Raw genomic sequence first — 18,426 nt, forward strand, 5'->3', positions numbered from 1 at the left:
AGTTGTTTCCTTTAAAATTATTTGCTATATTTGTTGAATAGCATCTTAACACTCCTAAGTCCTTATTGCTTTGAAGTCGATAAGTGAACCCTTGATATTCTTCCAGCTCAGAGGGAAAAATAAAAGCCACTGCCTTTGTTTTCTGTGTGCTCGTGTGTGGGTTGTGATCAGTTTAATATCTGTGGGTAACAGATTCTTGGCAGCCAATTGTCCTTTCCTAAAGGAAATGATGAGGAACTTCTCTCAGCTTTCTTCGGAGGACAGGAGGAGGTGGGGAAAAGTCCTTTGTGTTTCATGCACGCCCTTGCTCTCATGCTCTGTCTCTCTCCCTCACTCTCCCCGCTCTCCATCCTCTCCCTCCTTCCCTCTCTCTCTGTGTAATCACAGCAGGGGCCAGAGTGGATGTGGAATTCCTCCCATACACACAGACACGTGTGCTCACATGCACAAAGAGGCCCATCCACACAGACACACAGCTCTGGGAAGGAATGTGAGAGCTGTGCTTTTGGCACTGAAATTGCCCCCAGCCACGGACAGATCCTTCAGTGGAGGGGGACAAAGACTCAGGGAAGGAAGTGGGGATGAGACCTAACAAGAGAGGGTGGCAGAGTCCCAAAGAGGGGGAGAGAGAGAGAGAGATTAGCAGGGCAGATACCTGGAGGAGAGGATGGTGCCTACACAAGTCAAGAAAGGGAGGGAGAAGGCACACACCCAAGAGGGAGAGTCAGTGCTGGGGGCAGCAGAACCCCAGAGAGACAGCAGGGAGAGGTTTCTAGAGAAAGAGGGCAGAGAGCACGGGAGAGGAGTTAGAAACACAGAGAGAGGAGGACAGAGAACCGAACAGAGAACGGAGACCCAGGAGATGGCCCCACCCAGAGGAAGGCAGAGCAGAAGGAGAAAGGGGGCAGGAGAAGGGGAAAAGGGGCTGATTGTGGGCGGTTGCTCTGGGCATCTCTGCCTGGTGCAGCCACAGGCCCGCTTCATTCAGATCAGCCAATCAAGCCGGGGCCTGCCCTTCCTCCTGTGCAGCTGACAGCCAGTAGCCAGAGTCCCCTGGGGTGTGGGGGCCACGGTATTTCCCAAAAGACCTTTCATGGCATTTGGTGGAAGGCTGGGGGTTGCTGGAGGAAACAAAGTTAAGTGGATTTCTTGACTGCAGGACTTGCCTGAGCCTTTCCCATTCGTGTGTGCAGATCATGGTCGCCCTTGTCACCGGGGCTGCATGCAGCTCACACTTGTGTCTTCCCCTGTCTGGCAGGTCCACTCATGCCTGCTGAGCGTGCGGGCCGGCAAAGATGGCTGGTTCCAGCTCTACAGCCCCGGAGGGGTGGCCTGCGACGATGACGGGGAGCTGTTCGCCAGCATGGTACGCAGTGGGACCCCAGTGGGGTGACTTCCAGGGGGCCCTGGGCTTGCCATGCCTGACTAGTAAAACGGCCATCCCCCATCCCCTGGGGCCAGCCCCGGAGTTTCCAGGCTGACACAATGCTGATCATGAAGGTGGTGGTGGTGGTGGTGGTGGTGATGGTGACCATGACTGTCACTTACTCATTTCTTATCTGAGGCTCCAAGCCAAGCACTTGGCATTCCCAGTTGCACTCAGTCTCTCACAGCACAGTGAGAAGACGACACATGTCATTGCCCCATTTTATACGCAAGGCAGCTAAAGCCTGGGCCGTTACTGCCTAAGGTCACACAGTTCATTGCCATGGTTATGTTCCTACAAGAAATTGAGTGCCCAACGGGACCAGGGATTCTGGAAGGCACTGCAGGTCCACCAGCTTGTTTAATCCTTACAGGGAGGTGTCGCGGTCAGGGGGATTGTTCCCACTATCATGAGGGGTCTGAGGTCACCAAACCAATAGCTGCATCCATGATAACTTTCTTTGTGCCCGGCACTGTATCCAGCACTTCATATGCACTATCCTTTTTTATCTGTACTGCATCCTTGTTGCTGAATTACACCTCTGTTGAAACAGAGGCCCACAGAGGTTCGGTGGCGTGCCTGGGGTCCCACAGGCCTTCTGTTTCCAAGCCCTTCCTTGGCCAGGCACACATGCCTTCTTCCAGGAGTAAAGGGCCACAGACTCTTCCTCCCCCAGGGCAGATGCTGCACCCTAGTGGCCAGCAGCCTCGCCGACTCCACTTGCTGAGAAAACCCGCTCCATTTACTGGTCACTGGTGCTCCCACACTCAAACTGGGCTTCCAGTCGCAGCTCTGCTGGGAGCTAGCTTGTTGACCTTGGGCTGGTAACTTGCCTCTGCCAGCTTCAGCCCCTCGTCCGGGAGCCTCGCATTGGCCTCTCGAGGTTACCGCAGCGATCGCATACGACAGTAGATGCACGGCGCCTGGCGGGTCGGCACAGTCGCTGCTCGGAAATGACGCCGGTGGTGATTCTCCTCTCTGCTGGATGGCTGGTTTGGCTCTCCACACTGAACTCAGCAGAGATGTTTGTGCAGCGATGACAAATTGAGGCGCTGCCCCTGGGAGCTTCTTGAAAAGGGCTTATTTTTAGGCCCTTTGCCTCATGCACTCCCTCTCCACTCCTCGCCGGCCACCCCAGGCCTCTCAGGGCCCTGCGCATCTAGGAACATGCCTGCCCCTGCCAGCCTGCACCACCTCTCTCGCGCTCTCGGTCACCTCTCGGGTTCTCCTCTGATGTCACAGCTTCACCATAGCAACGCTCAGCAGCGCCCCCCGCCCCCACCCTACAATGTGAGGATTCGGTGCAAGAAAGCGCAGGGAGCTGGCGGCTTCCCAGCCCGAGAGATTGCATTTGTATGCCAGAGCTGTTCATGATGGAGCGGAAAAAATATACACAAGGAAGGAAGCAGGCAGCCGCTGGATGGAAGTGTGTTGTTGCCATGGAGATGCATGGCTTGGAAGCCGGCCCCTTGATGAGGCTGCTTTCTCCACTGCCAAGGGCATTTGCCATTGTGTGAAGTTGGAGGAAAGCCAATGGGGTGTCGAGGCCTCCCCCCAGCCCTGGTGACCGGGGACCCCTGCCCTTGGGCCCCCATCGCCCATGCACCAGAACAAAAGACCGCCCAACACATAACCCAAGAGGAAGCAGGATTTGCCAATTCTTGGATTCCTGGGGCACAGGCAGTCTCCCAAAACACCCTTCCGAGCTCACAGCGGGCTTGGCAGAGGTGGCTGGGCTTCGTCACGTCCCCTACCCCATACATGTGCGAAGGCTGCCTAGAAGTTTCTGCCTGGTTCCAGCGGTGCCAGGAATTCAAAGGATCAACTGTCAGCAGACTCCCGAGGGGAGCAGGGGAGGGGGCTTTTTTGATTTTGGCAGTAAAATACACATCATATAAAAGTTAGCATCTGTAAGCACACTGTTCAGTCACGCTGAAGACATTCGTATTGTTACACAACCATCACCACCGTTCATCTCCAGAACGTTCTTATCTTCTGAAACTGAAACTCAGCATCCATTACACACTGACTCCCCTTTCCTCCCGGCCTCAGTCCCTGGCAGCCACTTTTCCTTTCTGTCTCTGAATTTCCCTATCCAGGTACCTCATGTAAGTGGAGTCAGAGTCTCCTTCTGCTTAAAACTTCAACGTAATAAGTGTTTCAAACATCAGAACTTTTATAATGGCAGGAGATTACATATTTAGAGATTCTATTACAGATTCTTGAAAAAACTAGCAAGGGCTGGGCACAGTGGCTCACGCCTGTAATCCCAGCACTGTGGGAAGCCGAGTTGGGCGGACCACTTGAGTTCAGGAATTCAAGACCAGCCTGGCCAACATGGTGAACCTCATCTCTACTAAAAATAGAAATAAATTAGCCAGGTATGGTGGTGCATGCCTGTAATCCTAGCTTACTAGGGAGGCTGAGGTAGGAGGATTGCTTGCTTGAACCCAAGAGGCAGAGGTTGCAGTGAGCCAAGATCGCACCACTACACACTCCAGCCTGGACAATAGAGCGAGACTCCGTCTCAAAAAAAATAAAAATAGCAAGGGCTACATTTGTTTAAATCAAGAGACTTTAAATTGCATTCTAGTCAGCTTTTATTGCATTTAGTATTATAAATTTATACAAAAGATACCCGTGCTGAGCTGGGGCTTATAGTTAAATCAGGTACTACTAAAAGGCAAAAGACAGAATGAAAAGAGGGATCATGAACGTGACTTTCGTGACTGGCTTATTCCACTCAACACAGTGTCCTCAGGGTTCATCTGGGTTAGATCGTTTGCCAGGGAGGGGTTTCTTGCATCCCCCTGGGGCCTGGTGATCCTAGAACACCTGGCTGTCTGGACAGCGTGTAGGCAGGTCTGTTCAATGGCTCTTGGGCTCACTTCCTGCCAGCATGCTGGAGGCTGGCACTGGGGTGTCTCTGTCCCTTCACCTGGGCCTTCTTGCCTCACAGGTGCACATCCTCATGGGCTCCTGTTACAAGACCAAAAAATTCCTGCTCTCCCTGGCGGAAAACAAGCTGGGTCCCTGCATGCTCCTGGCACTGAGGGGGAACCAGACCATGGTGGAGGTAAGGAGCTGGTCGGGGTCCCTGGTGGGGTGGCTGGCTCCCCGTCCCTTGTCCGTGCCGATAGAGCATGTGCCGGGAGCCAGGAGCTGCTGCAGGCACGGGGGGCAGTGGGTGAGGCGTGCAGTCCCAGCCGTCCTGAGCTTAGTGGGAGCCTCGAGCCTTCATCATGCAGTGTATTTGTTTCCGTTGTGATCCAGCTGATCCATGGATCAGTGGGGTTGGGGACGCTTCTGTTCTGCTCATCTATTGCTGTGTAACAAACCACCCCTAAGTGAGGGCTTTAAAACAAGATCGTTCATTTCTTTTGCACATGGGCATTGGGGTACCTGGGCGCAGCTACTCACTTCTGACTTGGGGCCTCATCAGTCAGATGGGGCCAGGTTGGGTTAGCCCCAAGCCTTCTCTCATTGGCATAAGAGGCCTCAGACAATGAGGGCTTTGGTGGCTGGGGCTCCGCAGCCACACCCTTCACCTCGTGGCCTCCAGGTAGCCTGTCCACCTGCCAAGAACACACACACCCAGCCCCACAGGTCACCCCTCACCTGCTGCTGCTCCTCTCTCTCCCTGCACGCTCCAAAGTCCCCAGAAGCCTGAGACTCCCAGAGCAACTGTCCCAAAGTCCCCAGAAGTCTGAGACTCCCAGAGCAACTGTCCCAAGGGAACCAAGGCAGAAGCCATGTCACTTTTTAACTTAGCCTCCCTTGGAAGGCAGGCGGCATCACTTCTGCCACATCCTCCTGCTGGCAGTGAGTCACCGCGGCCGGCCCTCAGTCAAAGCCGTGGGAGCTAGACTTCACCCCTCAGTGGGAAGAGCATCGAAGAGTTGGCAGGCGCAGCAAAGCCATGGGAGCTCCCGTGGAAATGAGAGTTCGGGCAGATGTGAGCCCTGGGGAAGAGGCAGCAGGAAGGTGGGAGCTGAGCAGGCTGTGGGGACATCCCGGGCGGAGGCTTGCTGGAGGCCAGGGTGGCTGGAACAGAGGGAGCCAAGGGGCAAGAGGTCTGGGATGTGGCTGGTTGGGCATGAAGAGCCTTCTGGGTATCTAGAGGTGCTGGGAAGGAGTTTGGATTTAATCTTGGCTGTCCTGTGACAGGGATTCGGAGGCCATGGGGGAGGGTTGAGCAGGGAGACAGGAGACAGGCAAGAGGCGCTGTGAGAAGCGTGGGCTGAGTGACCCTCTCCTTGGTGAGTGAGAAGTCCTAGAACTGAGCACCATGGCATGCACCTGTAGTTCCAGCAACTCGGGAGGCTGAGGTAGGAGGATCACTTGAGCCCAGGAGGTCGAAACTAGCCTGGGCAACATAGCAAGACCTCATCTCAAAAAAAAAAAAAAGTCGTTGTCAGAAAGGGAATGTCAGAGGCAGGGCTGTCAGGCGTGCTGACCCCCAGGCAGAAGAGCCGCATGTGCAGTCATGAGGCCCTCTAGGAAGCTGTGTGGTAGATGGGCCCAGGGCTCTGAGCCATTCCGTGAGTTTGAGCACCTACTTCGTGACAGCCACTGGGGAAGGAACTGGGGAGAGAGAGGTGTCTTAACTTCTGGCCTTTCCACCAATGCTCAGGGGCCTGCAAATATCCCCCAGGGGCCTGCCCCGTGTCCAGACACCACACGGTAAGCAGATGCCTGGGAGACTCCCATGTCCATTGACATTTGAACCTGGAGAACCTCAGTGGGTGGTCATTGGTGCTACCATTGTACAAGCAGGAAGTTGGGCAGGTGATATGCCCAGCCTTACACAGCCAGGGCTGCAGAAAGGGGATAGTGGTGTTGCTGGTTTTCAAAACAAGGCCCTTGGGGTGCACAGAGTGTGCTGAGCTAGGGTGGCAGGCCGGGTCCGTAATGCACCCCTGCGGTTCTGGGCAGATCCTGTGCTTGATGCTGGAATACAACATCATCGACAACAACGACACCCAACTGCAGATCATCTCAACCCTGGAGAGCACAGACGTGGGGAAGCGCATGTACGAGCAGCTGTGTGACCGGCAGCGGGAGCTGAAGGAGCTGGTGAGTCTCCGGCTGCTCCGGACCACTTCCCTGCCCAGCAGGCCAGGGGGGGCCAGGGCGGGATGCGGGGCAGCTAGTACTTGGACCTGAGTGGACCTCAATCTCGTTGAATTCTCCTCCAAACCCAAGAAATTGGTATTACCACCTGCCACTTTTCAGGTAATCAAAGAGAGGCAAAGCAATCCCCAGAGTCACACAGCTCATTGGGGCCTGGCCAAGACAGTGCCCACCCTCCCTCCTTCATGTCCCTTAGACTCTTCCATTTCAGTACATGGGGGACCCAACTTCCAAATGCCAGCACCCACACCTCTTTGCTGAAGGACTTTGTATGTCCACATGCATATACTCACACATGTGTACACAGAAGGACAGAAGGGGCAGGAAATTCATGCATTCTGATCTCCTGGAGCAGCCCTCAACCAGTCCCTTCTGGGGAGAATGTGTATAAATACCCCAGCTCCCTCACCCCTTCAGTGAGATACGTTTGAGACATGGCTTCTCCACCATTTCTTAGAGTCCCCCGGTGGGATTTGGTGCCAGTACCCACCCAGTGATAGCTGGATTGATAATACCCCTTCCATTATAGGTAGCCACAGTGTCACTTCCCCACTCTCCCACTGGTGTTTCTTGGGATCACCCTCCAGTAAACCACCTGTGCTCAAATCTCATCTCCGGGTTTGCCCCTGAGACCAAGACCACCATGTTGCCTTGTACCACCAAGAAAATAACCATGGCTCCATGAGTGTTGTTAACAGAGGTGGAAGTCTAGAATGGAAACTTGGGGAAAAGAATGGTTGTAACCAGCCTGGTTTCTGTTGCAGCAAAGGAAAGGCGGGCCCACCAGGCTAACACTGCCCTCCAAGTCCACAGTGAGTTGGTTTGGTTCTCTTTGGGGCTGGATGGAGAAGGTGGGTTGGTCCTCTCTGTTGGGGAACGGCAGGTGGTGTCTGCTGCTGAGATGGGAGGTGATGGAGGGCGGGGCACAAGGACCCCCTAGTACTTAACACGCCAGCTCTTCCAGGGGGTAGCTGGGTTACAGGAAGAGAAATGAAAACCAAAAAGGAAGTTAAAATATGATACAGATTGTTGGTGATAATAGTGTTGATATCCAGTTATTAATAGTACTTGGAATAATAGCAGATATACCTTGAGCATTTGTGTGTCAGATGCTCTTCTATTAGTTTGTTTTATCCTCACAGCAACCCTTGGAAGCTTGTGTATCTTACCATTCGCATTTCACAAGGTCTTTAAGGGTCTTATTTCCTTCTATTCTGATGCCCCCATTATATTTGACACATGGCTTCTACTTCCTGGACCAAAAGGGCTGCTCAGGCTCCAGACCTCTTGTCTCCATTCCAGCCAGCAGGAAGGAGAACGTGCCCCTTCCTCTTCAGAAACTTCCTGGAAGTTCTACTTGACATGTCTACTTACATCCCATTTTCCAGATTTAGTGTGTGGGGCCACACACTAAATCAGCCTTCACTCCGGGCAGCCACAGGGCCGCTGACACTCAAGGATGGAGGGGAGTGTGGAGGTTGTCTTAGGAACCTCCCAGTCCGGTGCTGAGGCATGCGCTGGTGTCTTCAGGCATTAGAGTTGAGTGTGGCCTCAGTGTTGGCATGAGCTGCTGCCCAGGAGTGAAGCAGCCAGTCACACACCCTGATGCACAGACACAGACACACAGAGAGACACCAACACACACACACACACAAATATACACAGACGTGCACAGACACACACATGTACAGACACATGCATACACAAACGTGCACGCAGACACACACAGATATACACACATACAGGCACGCACACACAGACACACACACACAGACGCCTGTGGGAGGATCGTGGCCTTGGAACACCCCGCTGGTGAGTCAGGGTGTGAGTCACGGCACTGGAGGCTTTCTCCTGCGCCTGGCAGCTGTCATCCATCGGATGCGTGGCAGCCCCTCCCTCTCTGGCCACCCCCTTGGCCCATCCCACCAAGCTATGCCCCCACCTCAGCTCCTGGGATTTGCCGCCCCCCAGGAACAGCTCTCTGTAGGGCGAGGGGAGAGGAGGAGGATAGGGGATAGGAGGGCTCAGGGTCTCGGGAACTCCCAGCAGCACCCTCAGGCCTCTCCCCCGTCTGCCCGCAGGACGCTGACTTGGCTCGTTTGCTGAGCTCCGGCTCCTTCGGAAACCTGGAGAACCTCAGTTTGGCCTTCACCAATGTAACCAGTGCCTGCGCCGAGCACCTCATCAAACTGCCTTCGCTCAAGCAGCTGAACCTGTGGTCCACTCAGGTACGTCCTCCCGCCCTGCTGCAGGCCCCCACACCCTCCTCCTTCACCTCTGCACTCTCCTCCCTATTCCCCCATACCATCCTCCTTTCCCCTCAGCCTCCTCCCTGCCCCCTCACCCTCCTTCCTGCCCCCTCACCCTCCTCCCTGCCCCCTCACCCTCCCCCTACCCACTCACCCTCCTCCCTGCCCCCTCACCCTCCTTCCTGCCCCCTCACCCTCCTCCCTGCCCCCTCACCCTCCCCCTACCCACTCACCCTCCTCCCTGCCCCCTCACCCTCCTCCCTGCCCCCTCACCCTCCTCCCTGCCCCCTCACCCCCCCACCCACTCACCCTCCTCCCTGCCCCCTCACCCTCCTCCCTGTCCCCCTTACCCTCCTCCCTGCCCCCTCACCCTCCTCCCTGCCCCCCACCCTCCTCCCTGCCCCCTTACTCTCCTCCCTGCCCCTTCACCCCCCTCTCTGCTCCCCTCACCCTCTTCCCTGCCCCCTCATCCTCCTCCCTGTCCCCTCACCCTCCTCCCTCACCCTCCCCCTCCTCCCTCCCCCATCCCTCCTCCCTCCCCCTTCTCCCTGCCCCCTCACCCTCCTCCCTGCCCCTCACCCTCCTCCCTGCCCCTTCATCCTCCTCCCTGCCCCTTCACCCTCCTCCCTGCTCCCCTCACCCTCCTCCCTGCTCCCCTCACCCTCCTCCCTGCTCCCTCACCCTCCTCAGTGCCCCCTCACCCTCCTCCCTGCCCCCTCACCCTCCTCCCTGCCCCCTCACCCTCCTCCCTGCCCCCGCACCCTCCTCCCTGCCCCCTCACCTTCTTCCCTGCCCCCTCACCCTCCTCCCTGCCCCCTCACCCTCCTCTCTTTCCCCTCACCTTCCTCCCTGCCCCTTCACCCTCCTCCCTGCCCACTCACCCTCCTCCCTGCCCCCGCACCCTCCTCCCTGCCCCCTCACCCTCCTCCCTGCCCCCTCACCCTCCTCCCTGCCCCCTCACCCTCCTCCCTGCCCCCTCACTCTCCTCCCTGCCCCCTCACTCTCCTCCCTAACTTGTTCACCCTCCTCCCTACCCCTTCATCCTCCTCCCTGCCCCCTCACCCTCCTCCCTCACCCTCCTCCCTGCCCCTCACCCTCCTCCCTGCCCCCTCACCCTCCTCCCTCACCCTCCTCCCTGCCCCTTCATCCTCCTCCCTGCCCCCCACCCTCCTCCCTGTCTCCTCACCCTCCTCCCTAACTCGTTCACCCTCGTCCCTACCCCTTCATACTCCTCCCTGCCCCCGTCACCCTCCTCCCTGCCCCTCACCCGCTTCCCTGCCTACACCCCAGGCATTGCTTACCACACGACCCTTCCCTCAAGCTCAGCACCCACTCCCTGAGGCTAGAGGAGGTTGAGGACCTCATGAAGCCCTGCAGCCCATTTCCCAGTTGGAAATACTGTGCCCAGTTCCAAGTCCTGAGGTTCTGAGAGGTAGAGCTGAGATGTGAGCCAGGCTTCGCTGGCCTGCGGGGGGCTGCGCAGGAGGCTTCTGGGTGTTTTTGTTACAGTAACACCAGTGGCTGCTGAGTCCCAGCTCAGTGTGAACTGCACTGCTCAGTACTCTGCACAGGGCAGATGAAGGGGCCTTCACTGCACACCTGTGAAGTGCAGGTTCTACCCTCACCCTAATTTTCCAGAAGAGAAACTGGGGACAGTCCCTGCAGCCTGCCCCCGGCCCAGCCCTGTCCTTCCACTGTCCACCCAGCAGGAGAAAGCCACCTAGGCAGCATCTCGAAGCTAGGGAGAGACAGGTTCAAAGCCCTCCTTCATGGAGGCAAAACTGACTCCAAGGGGTCCCTGGCCTGGCTCCACTCCCAACAGCAGAAGCTGGATTCTAACCCGGGTCAGAGAGGCATGGGATTGTTTAGGGGACGTGAACGCAGCCCAGACCCCAGGGCTTGGTGGGCCACGGGCCTCAGAGCCAGGCTCTGTCCCCATCCCTTTCCTCCACCTCTGCCCCAGCCTCAGAGTCACTTCCCCAGGAGTGGCCGGGAGAGGGCTGAGAGTTTCTGTGCTCTACAGTTTGGAGACGCCGGCCTTCGGCTCCTGTCGGAACACCTCACCATGCTCCAGGTGCTGAACCTGTGCGAGACCCCGGTCACAGACGCTGGCCTGCTGGCCCTGAGCTGTGAGTGCCTCCGGGGCAGCTGGGGGGTGAGGGGCCGCTTGATTCATTCCTTCCTTGCTTCAGCCAAACTGGCCAAGCACTGACTTTGCACCATGCACAGATAGAGAAATTCGTTCATTCACAAACGTGTTCACTGCACACCTGCTGTGGACCAGGCACCATTCCAAGTGCCAGGAACAACACAGGGAAAAATATCCCTAACCTCAGAGAGCTTATATTCTAGAGGCAATAGAAAAAATGAGTAAGGCCAGCCCATAGCCTCTTGACACTCACAGTCCACTGAGGGGTCGAGTTCAAGGACGGGGCTGTAGTACATTGCCACTGTGGTCCCCTGAGCAGTGGTGGCAGCGTCTTCTGGGGGCTGGTCAGAAATGTACATTCCCGAGCCCACTCCAGACCTCCTGACTCAGACACCGTACGGTAAGCAGATGCCTGGGAGGCTCCCGTGCCCGTTGACATTTGAGAAGCCCTGTCATAATAGAAGGAGGCACAGAATTCTCAAGGAACCTAGAAAGGCCAGTTCCTGTGTGCCAAACCCCAGGTGACTGAACTAGCCTCAGGGATATTGAGCCCGGGATTCTGTATTTGACCAGCTTTCCCTTTTCCAGGCCCACTGCTTTAGACGGGAAGACCCGTGGCTCAGTGGGAAGAGTCAGAAAAGGCTTCCCGGGGAGGTGCTGTTGAGTCTGGGTGTGAAGACAGATTTGTGGGAGTTGGCCAAGGGGGAGGCACCCTGAGCAGGGGCCATGACTCCTACCGGGCCGCTGGCAAATGCTGGGTGGCTTGGGAGGAGGTGGGGGCAGGTGACTGGGTCAGTGGAGGCAGAGCGGCAGCGCTCAGCCAGTTTGGCTGCAAATGCAGATGCGCTGCTTCCACTGGGGTCCCCCGGGGGGGCGCGGTCCTCATCAACAGCACAGATTCCTGGTCCCTGCTGCGGCCCTGGTCCCTGCTGCGGCCCTGCTCAGCGTCTGGGAGTGGGTGGAGGGGTCTGCTCCCCATGCGACTCCAACACAAACCAGAGGTTGAGGCTTGCTTTCAAGAAGCAGCACCGAGTCAATGACGACGGGGGGACCATCCGGGGTTCCCTTAGTGGGGAGGCCTCGGGCCTGATCTGGGATGTGGCAGGCAAGCTCTGGGGACATCAGGTCCAGGCAGTGGGGGCACACGACAGAGGGACCAGAAGGGAGGGAGGCTCAGAGGGTGGGAAGAAAACGAAGGCTGTGTTCAGACCAGCACGTGCCTGAAATAGACTTTCGGTGTCTAGTGGGCCACCTACCCTGGCTGTGTCTACGAAACCTCCCTCCCCAGCCCCATCTCCTAACAGGGGGCCTGGCACCTGCATTGAGCTCCTCCAGCTTGGCCATCCCATACCTTCATACCTCTGGGGCCTCGCTCTCCTAACAACTGTATCTGTCTCTTGTGCAGCCATGAAGAGTCTCTGCAGTTTAAACATGAACAGCACCAAGCTCTCAGCTGACACCTACGAAGATCTGAAGGTAATTCCCTCCTTCCTCCCCACTCTCCTCCCCTCCTCCCTCTAGCCAGCATCTGGATGCTGGTGCATCTCCCGCATAGAGCTCGTTCTCCAGTAAAGGACGATGACACCTACAGATCAATACATAAAGTAATGGCAGATCAAAAAGAGTGACAGAGAGGAAGCAGCAGGGAAGTAATTGGAAATAGGAGGGCCTGTGTGGCCTGGGGTGATCAGGGATGGTGCCTTTGATGAAGAGGCCGCAGGAGCTGAGACCCAAAACTTAAGAAGCCAGAAATACCAAGGGCGAGAGGAAGAGCAAGTGCCAAGGTCCTGAGACAGAAGAGATGGGCGAGGCCTGGCTTTGCAGCAAATGTAGCCAGGAACTGAGAGAGGGAATGGGCTGGGGCCAGATGGAAAAAGCCCTCACAGGTCACAGCAGAGCAGCGAGTCATGCTTTTCAAAGCATGCTCTGGCTGTTAGGAAATAAATATTTTGAGAGGGAGCAGGAGTAGAAGCAGGGAGGGTTGAGCAGGGCTGGTGCCTCACCACTGAGGGCTGCGCTGCACCGGCACTAGGCCAGCAAGTGAAATCAGGGAAAGAAAAAGGATCGGAGGGTGGAAGGCAGGGGCGTTTTAAGAAACACACGTGCACATCTTGGGAAGGTTGGAGGAGCCAGGCCCTCAGTCGCCTCCTGTCACCCCGTCCTCCTGGGCCTGTACCAGCTGCCCCAGAAGGAGCGGGCGGGACTGGCAGAGGGCCAGCATCCTGGGAGAGAAGGGCTGGGCTCAAAGGTGAGAAGGCACAGATGGCACCCGTGGGCCACGCTGGCACCTTCGTGCTCTGGAAGCTACTTAGAGGGAATCCCCCGGCAGCCCTTGGCCGGGGCCCACCTCCTACAGCCAGGCCTCCTGCCGCCAGGGCGTGCTCACTGGGGCATCCTCCAGATGCTTCTGGAGCCTCTGCTGTGTACCAGGCCCATGTCAGGGACAGGGACACTGAGGTGTGGCTGCCACAGTACTCGCCCGGGGGATACTCCCTCCTGGCAGGCACAGGCAAGCTCAGCAAACCAAGGCGGGCAGAGGGCCTGGTGGGGCCAGGAGGGACAGTCGGTAGAGAGCAAGGTCCAAGAGAGGACGTATGGGACACAGAAGGTGGCAGGGGCACAGCCAGCAGATCACCCATCCCAGCGTTTAGACCTCAGCACTCAGGGTGGCGTCTGCAGACCAGCACCCTCGGCACCACTCGGGGGCCAACAGAAATGCAGGATCCAGGCCACCCCAGGTAACCCCACCCTGGGGGATTTCTGGGCACACTCATGTTTGAGAAATGCTGCCTGGATTATCTTGAGTTCAAAGTGCTGAAAGTCAGATGCTACTGAGACCAAGCTGGAAAGAGAACATGGGGAGTGCAGGAAAGGGCACTTGGGAAGAAAAATCACTTTCAGTCGATTTTTTTATTTTCACACATTTGAGAGAGACATGGTGCCAACTTAATGCTGCCAGCCTGTGACCGGCCTCCCTGTGGAGGGGACTCAAGCAAACAGCAGCTGCCTGTCCTTTGGAGGAGGGGCCTCTGCTCAGTGCCAGGCAGGCCACGCCCCACTGTTCACTGCCCAGTCTGGCCAGACCTTCCCATTTTTCAAGAGAACCTTGAAATCTAGATTCGTCTGTGAAGTCTCCTAATTTTGAAAGGCTGGCTTAGTATGCTTTATAGCACTGCAGGTGGCTGCAGGTCCCCACCTGTAACCTCTGCCTGGGCAGTGGGGAGCCATTGAGGGTTGTTGAGCACAGGAGAGCAGCAGCGAGGAATTGCATGTGCGTGTGTGTATGTGTGTGTGTTCATGCATACATACGTGTACATGTATCCAAAAAGTGTGCTGGCCAGTGTACAGGAAAGTTGGGAGGGAGGATGTAAAGGCATGAGGCCAGTTAGGAGGCAGCTACCTCTCTGTATAGTGGAGGCTTGTTAAGAAAAAAAGCCAACTGTTCATAAAGAAAAGTGGAAGTCTGGGTAGCAGAAACAGAAAGCAGAAAACAATGGAGAGACATAGCAGGTGGAATCAGAGTCGAGTAATGCATCCAGCCTAGGGGGAGCCTCAAGTGGGAAGAATCTAAGCCAAACCCTGGGTACCTGGAATTTCCTGGGATCCACGTCACTCACCCTGTCCATTCTCTGATAATGATGAGAATATCACTAACAGTAAAAATGAGAACAATTTCCTTTCATAGGGCATATAATGGTGCCCTGGGCTTTCTACATTTGGTATTTAACCCCTAGCACCATCCTTTGAGCCAGGGACTAGAGTCAGATGGGCCCACAGAGGAAGAAACTGAGGCCCCGAGAGGCTGCGTTATCTGCCCACGGTCACGCAGCAGCAAGTGGCAGGGCCTGGATTCAAACCCCAGTGCTTCCAGCTGCAAAGACAGAGACCGAAGGCCATCTGAGGTGGGGACATGGGAACCCCGCTGCCTGGTTTCTCTGGGGCCAGGGCACATCCCACCTGCTCTGTTCTCTGCCTAAGGCCACCCACCCCTCCAAGAGCCCAGGTAGCCCACAGCACCAAGGTGGGGAGAGGGTGGCAGGGACCCCCAGCCGGCAATGCGGGTGGAGCCAGGCACTGGCAGCTTCTGCAAGGGAATGGCCTACACGTGACAAGGACTCTTATTGCCCCCCCCAGGCCAAGCTTCCCAATTTGAAGGAAGTGGACGTCCGCTACACCGAAGCCTGGTGAAGCTCCCAGCTCAAGGCAGGAAGACGTTTGCAACCGCGACAAAATAACTCTTGACTAACAGCCGCAGAGCAGCCGGTCCTGGGGTCCCACCCTGGTGCCCTGGCTGTGAGATAGATGGGGAGTCTTTCTGGGGGCGGAGGGGGGAGGGGGTGGGGAGGGGGCCCACAAGCACGCCCAGCCCCCGCCGAATTCTTTTAGCTTCGTAATTGGAACCTTTGACCTGATCTAAAGTGGACTTTGTAGCAACAAGAGGAGCATCAGCGGGTCGGGGAGGGGTTTGGGGGTGGGCTGGGGGGTGGGGGACCCTTTGTGGATTTTCTTTGCCTTTGTGTTTGATGCCGTCGTGTGGGAAAAGTCAACTCCGATGCCACCATTGCGGGCCGGACGAAGGATGCTTTCTTCCTAGAGGCTCCGAGCTGAGCTGCGAACTCGCCCCCCGCCCTTGGGACAAGAAGACCCAGTCACATCACTGCACCCGTCCTGTGTCCTCACCATTGCTATGCAAAGTGATTCTTGTTGTACATAAGATTTAAATAATGCACCTATTTAAGACATGTTGACAAATTGCGGGTCTGGGACCCGCCTCTTATTTATGAAGTCTTTGACCGTCCCCCCCCCCCCGACCCCACCGCCCTCCCGCCCCCCCTGGCGTGTAGTACTGTATAAACCAGTCAGCTGTCGGGTTAGTGGTAGTATTATTGTTATTTTTTTAAAGGAAACAAACAGACAACAAAAAGAAAAAAAAAAAAAAGAACCTCCTTGGAAAAATTACTTGCTTTTTCATAATGGATTCTCTATGCTAATGCTCTCTCGTCTGTCCGTCTGTCTGCCCACCTCCCCCACCCACCACTGTGCGTTTCTGATTTCCAAATGTCTCCAACTCCCTCACGAGGTGGGGCTCAGGCTGGAGGAGGAGGGATTGAGATCCCCTTGCTCCACTAAGGCCCAAGCTCTTTCTCTCGGCACCTTTTAGACTTGAATGGGAGGCTGCTAACCCGCCCTCTCCAGTCCACCCCGGTAAAAGAGCTGTTCCCCACCCCCAGGGAGCTCCTGTCCCTGTCAGCCTTTGCTGTCCCCTGTCCCCAACGGAGACTCTGTCACCCATGGGCTCCCCCTGCCATCGTGTGCTTCACGTGGCCCCATGCATGCCCGCCTCTCTGCATGGTCTCTTGGGAAAAGAGAGATGTGTCGCCTCCGCCAGTCCGACTGCCCTCCCCACCCCACCCCCGCCACCCCCCACATGTGACCACTGCAACAAAGACGCTCCTTCTGTCCCCACCTGCTCCGAAGGCAAACCAACCTCCGTTTCTTTTATAAACAGTCGGCTTTTTCTTAACAAGCCCTCACTGTACAGAACAGCCCGTTGATGGTTTATTTGGGGTCCCCCTCTCCCCCCAGCCCTTTTTTCTGTTGGTTTAGCACAAATACTTCCCTCCTCCGGCACCTCCAAACCTACCCCACAGTCAGTGTACTTGTTTTATATATATTTAATCTTATTCAATGGAAACCATGCTTTTGTCGTTTTATACTTTGCTAGGTAGACTTTATTACCCCCCCCCCCACTATGCCCTCATTTTTTTAAAAAAGGAAAAAAAAAAGAAACTGGGTTCCAGTCTTAATTCATTTTCCGTGCCAGGTTTTATTTCGTGTGTGTGTGAGTGTGTTCTGTTTTGTGTTTTGTTTTTTGTTGTTGTTTTTAGTTGTTTGGTTTTCTTTTCTTTCCCCCCTCCGGTCCCATACTTCACAGCACTCTGGTGCGGGAAGAAGCAGAAGCAAAAAAAATAAAAATAAAAAAAATAAAAAAATAAAAAAGGAAAAAAAAAAAAGAAGAAACAAGACATGCCACCTTTCCCCTCGCACTGTTGCTTTTCCTGATGGTTAATACTACTGTCACGTAGCTGTGTACAAAGAGATGTGAAATACTTTCAGGCAAAAATAAACTGTAAGTGACTCATCAATGTCTGGCCTTTATGTGGTTTCTCGGCGCCCAGGGGGAGAAGGTCCAAGGAGGGGGCGAAGCCCAGGCGGGAAATCTGAGGCTCAAGACAGTGCCGGGATGCCCTCGCCACCTTCTGTGCGCACTTCCTGAGGACCAGGGCTCAGCATCCTGGCTGCTGTTGGCCACTGGGGCCGGAGCTGTCTTCGTTGCAGGGGGGCTGTTGTGTTCATTGCCAGACATTGAACAGCATCCTTGGCTTCTACCCAGCAGTAGCACCCCTTCCCCATTTATGACAACCAGAGTGTTTCCAGATGTTGCCACATGTCCCGTGGGGGGATAGTTCGCTCCCCAGCTGAGACTCCGTGTCATAGACTGAGGTCAGTGCTGCTGTTCAGCAGGGCCTTACGAAAGCTCTAGCCCAGAGCTACTCCAAGGAATGTGCCTTCCATCCACCTAGGGGGTCTTGTGAAAACGCAGATACTGACGCCATAGCGCTAGGTGGTGCCTGGGAATCTGCATTCCCGACGAGTTTCCAGGTGATGCTGTGCTGCTGGTCAATGCCAGGTTCCTAGACCCACATTTCAGCTGCCTCCTACCCCTAGATGTCTCCAAGAGGCAATCTTGACAAGTCCAAAAAGAAATGCTGTATCTTGGCCAGGCACGGTGGCTCACTCCTGTAATCCCAAGACTTTGGGAGGCCGAGGCGGGTGGATCACAAGGTCAAGAGATCGAGACCATCCTGGCCAACATGGTGAAACCCTGTCTCTACTAAAAATACAAAAATTAGCTGGGCATGGTGGCATGTGCCTGTAGTCCCAGCTATTCGGGAGGCTGAGGCAGGAGAATCACTTAAACCCGGGAGGCAGAGGTTGCAGCAAGCTGAGATTGCGCCTCTGCACTCTATCCTGGCGACAGAGCATGACTCCGTCTCAAAAAAAAAAAAGTAAAGAAAAAATGCTTTATCTTCACCCCTCTTCCTAAACCAGTCACCCTTCAGGGTCCCCCAGCTCAGCAGGGGTATCCTTGTCCTCAGCCCAGGCATGTCCTGCCTCCACATGCTGACAGAAATCCAGGATGTCCACGAGCCAGTCCTCTGCCTCTCCACCATGGGCCCGGCCCGAAACCAGCTCTCCAGAGACTCTGTGTCTGGAGCTGCCCCCTGCCAGCCCCCACCGTCCCCACACCATCCAGCTCCCTCTGCTACCTGCCCCACCTCTCCACACCTCTCTCTATGCCCTGGTGGCCTCCTTCCAGAGGCCTCTGCCAGGTCTTTTTAAGACAGGCGAGAAGGCTGGGTGCGGTGGCTCATGCCTGTAACCCCAGCACTTTGGGAGACCGAGGC

The 18,426-nt window shown here is 55.9% G+C and overlaps 1 protein-coding gene across 7 annotated transcripts in view; it reads left to right on the forward strand.

The window, feature by feature from the left end:
* CMIP (c-Maf inducing protein) overlaps positions 1–17,103 on the forward strand; it is a 267,504-nt gene extending 250,401 nt beyond the window's left edge. For 3 of the 7 annotated variants that reach the window (XM_024349969.3, XM_024349968.3, XM_024349970.3), the window contains 8 exons: positions 1,259–1,366; positions 4,386–4,502; positions 6,362–6,502; positions 7,324–7,371; positions 8,641–8,787; positions 10,832–10,937; positions 12,363–12,433; positions 15,092–16,981. In XM_024349969.3, the coding sequence (XP_024205737.1) occupies positions 1,259–1,366; positions 4,386–4,502; positions 6,362–6,502; positions 7,324–7,371; positions 8,641–8,787; positions 10,832–10,937; positions 12,363–12,433; positions 15,092–15,145 (792 nt within the window). In that variant the 3' untranslated portion in view covers positions 15,146–16,981. Of the gene's footprint in view, positions 1–1,258; positions 1,367–4,385; positions 4,503–6,361; positions 6,503–7,088; positions 7,372–8,640; positions 8,788–10,831; positions 10,938–12,362; positions 12,434–15,091 lie in introns of those variants that run through there. The other 4 variants (XM_024349964.3, XR_010152463.1, XM_024349965.3 and 1 more) reach the window with 4 other exon arrangements.
* The last annotated feature ends 1,323 nt before the right edge of the window (positions 17,104–18,426 follow it).

The sequence above is a fragment of the Pan troglodytes genome, chromosome 18 (genome assembly GCF_028858775.2).
Source record: "Pan troglodytes isolate AG18354 chromosome 18, NHGRI_mPanTro3-v2.0_pri, whole genome shotgun sequence".
Lineage (NCBI taxonomy): Eukaryota > Metazoa > Chordata > Mammalia > Primates > Hominidae > Pan > Pan troglodytes.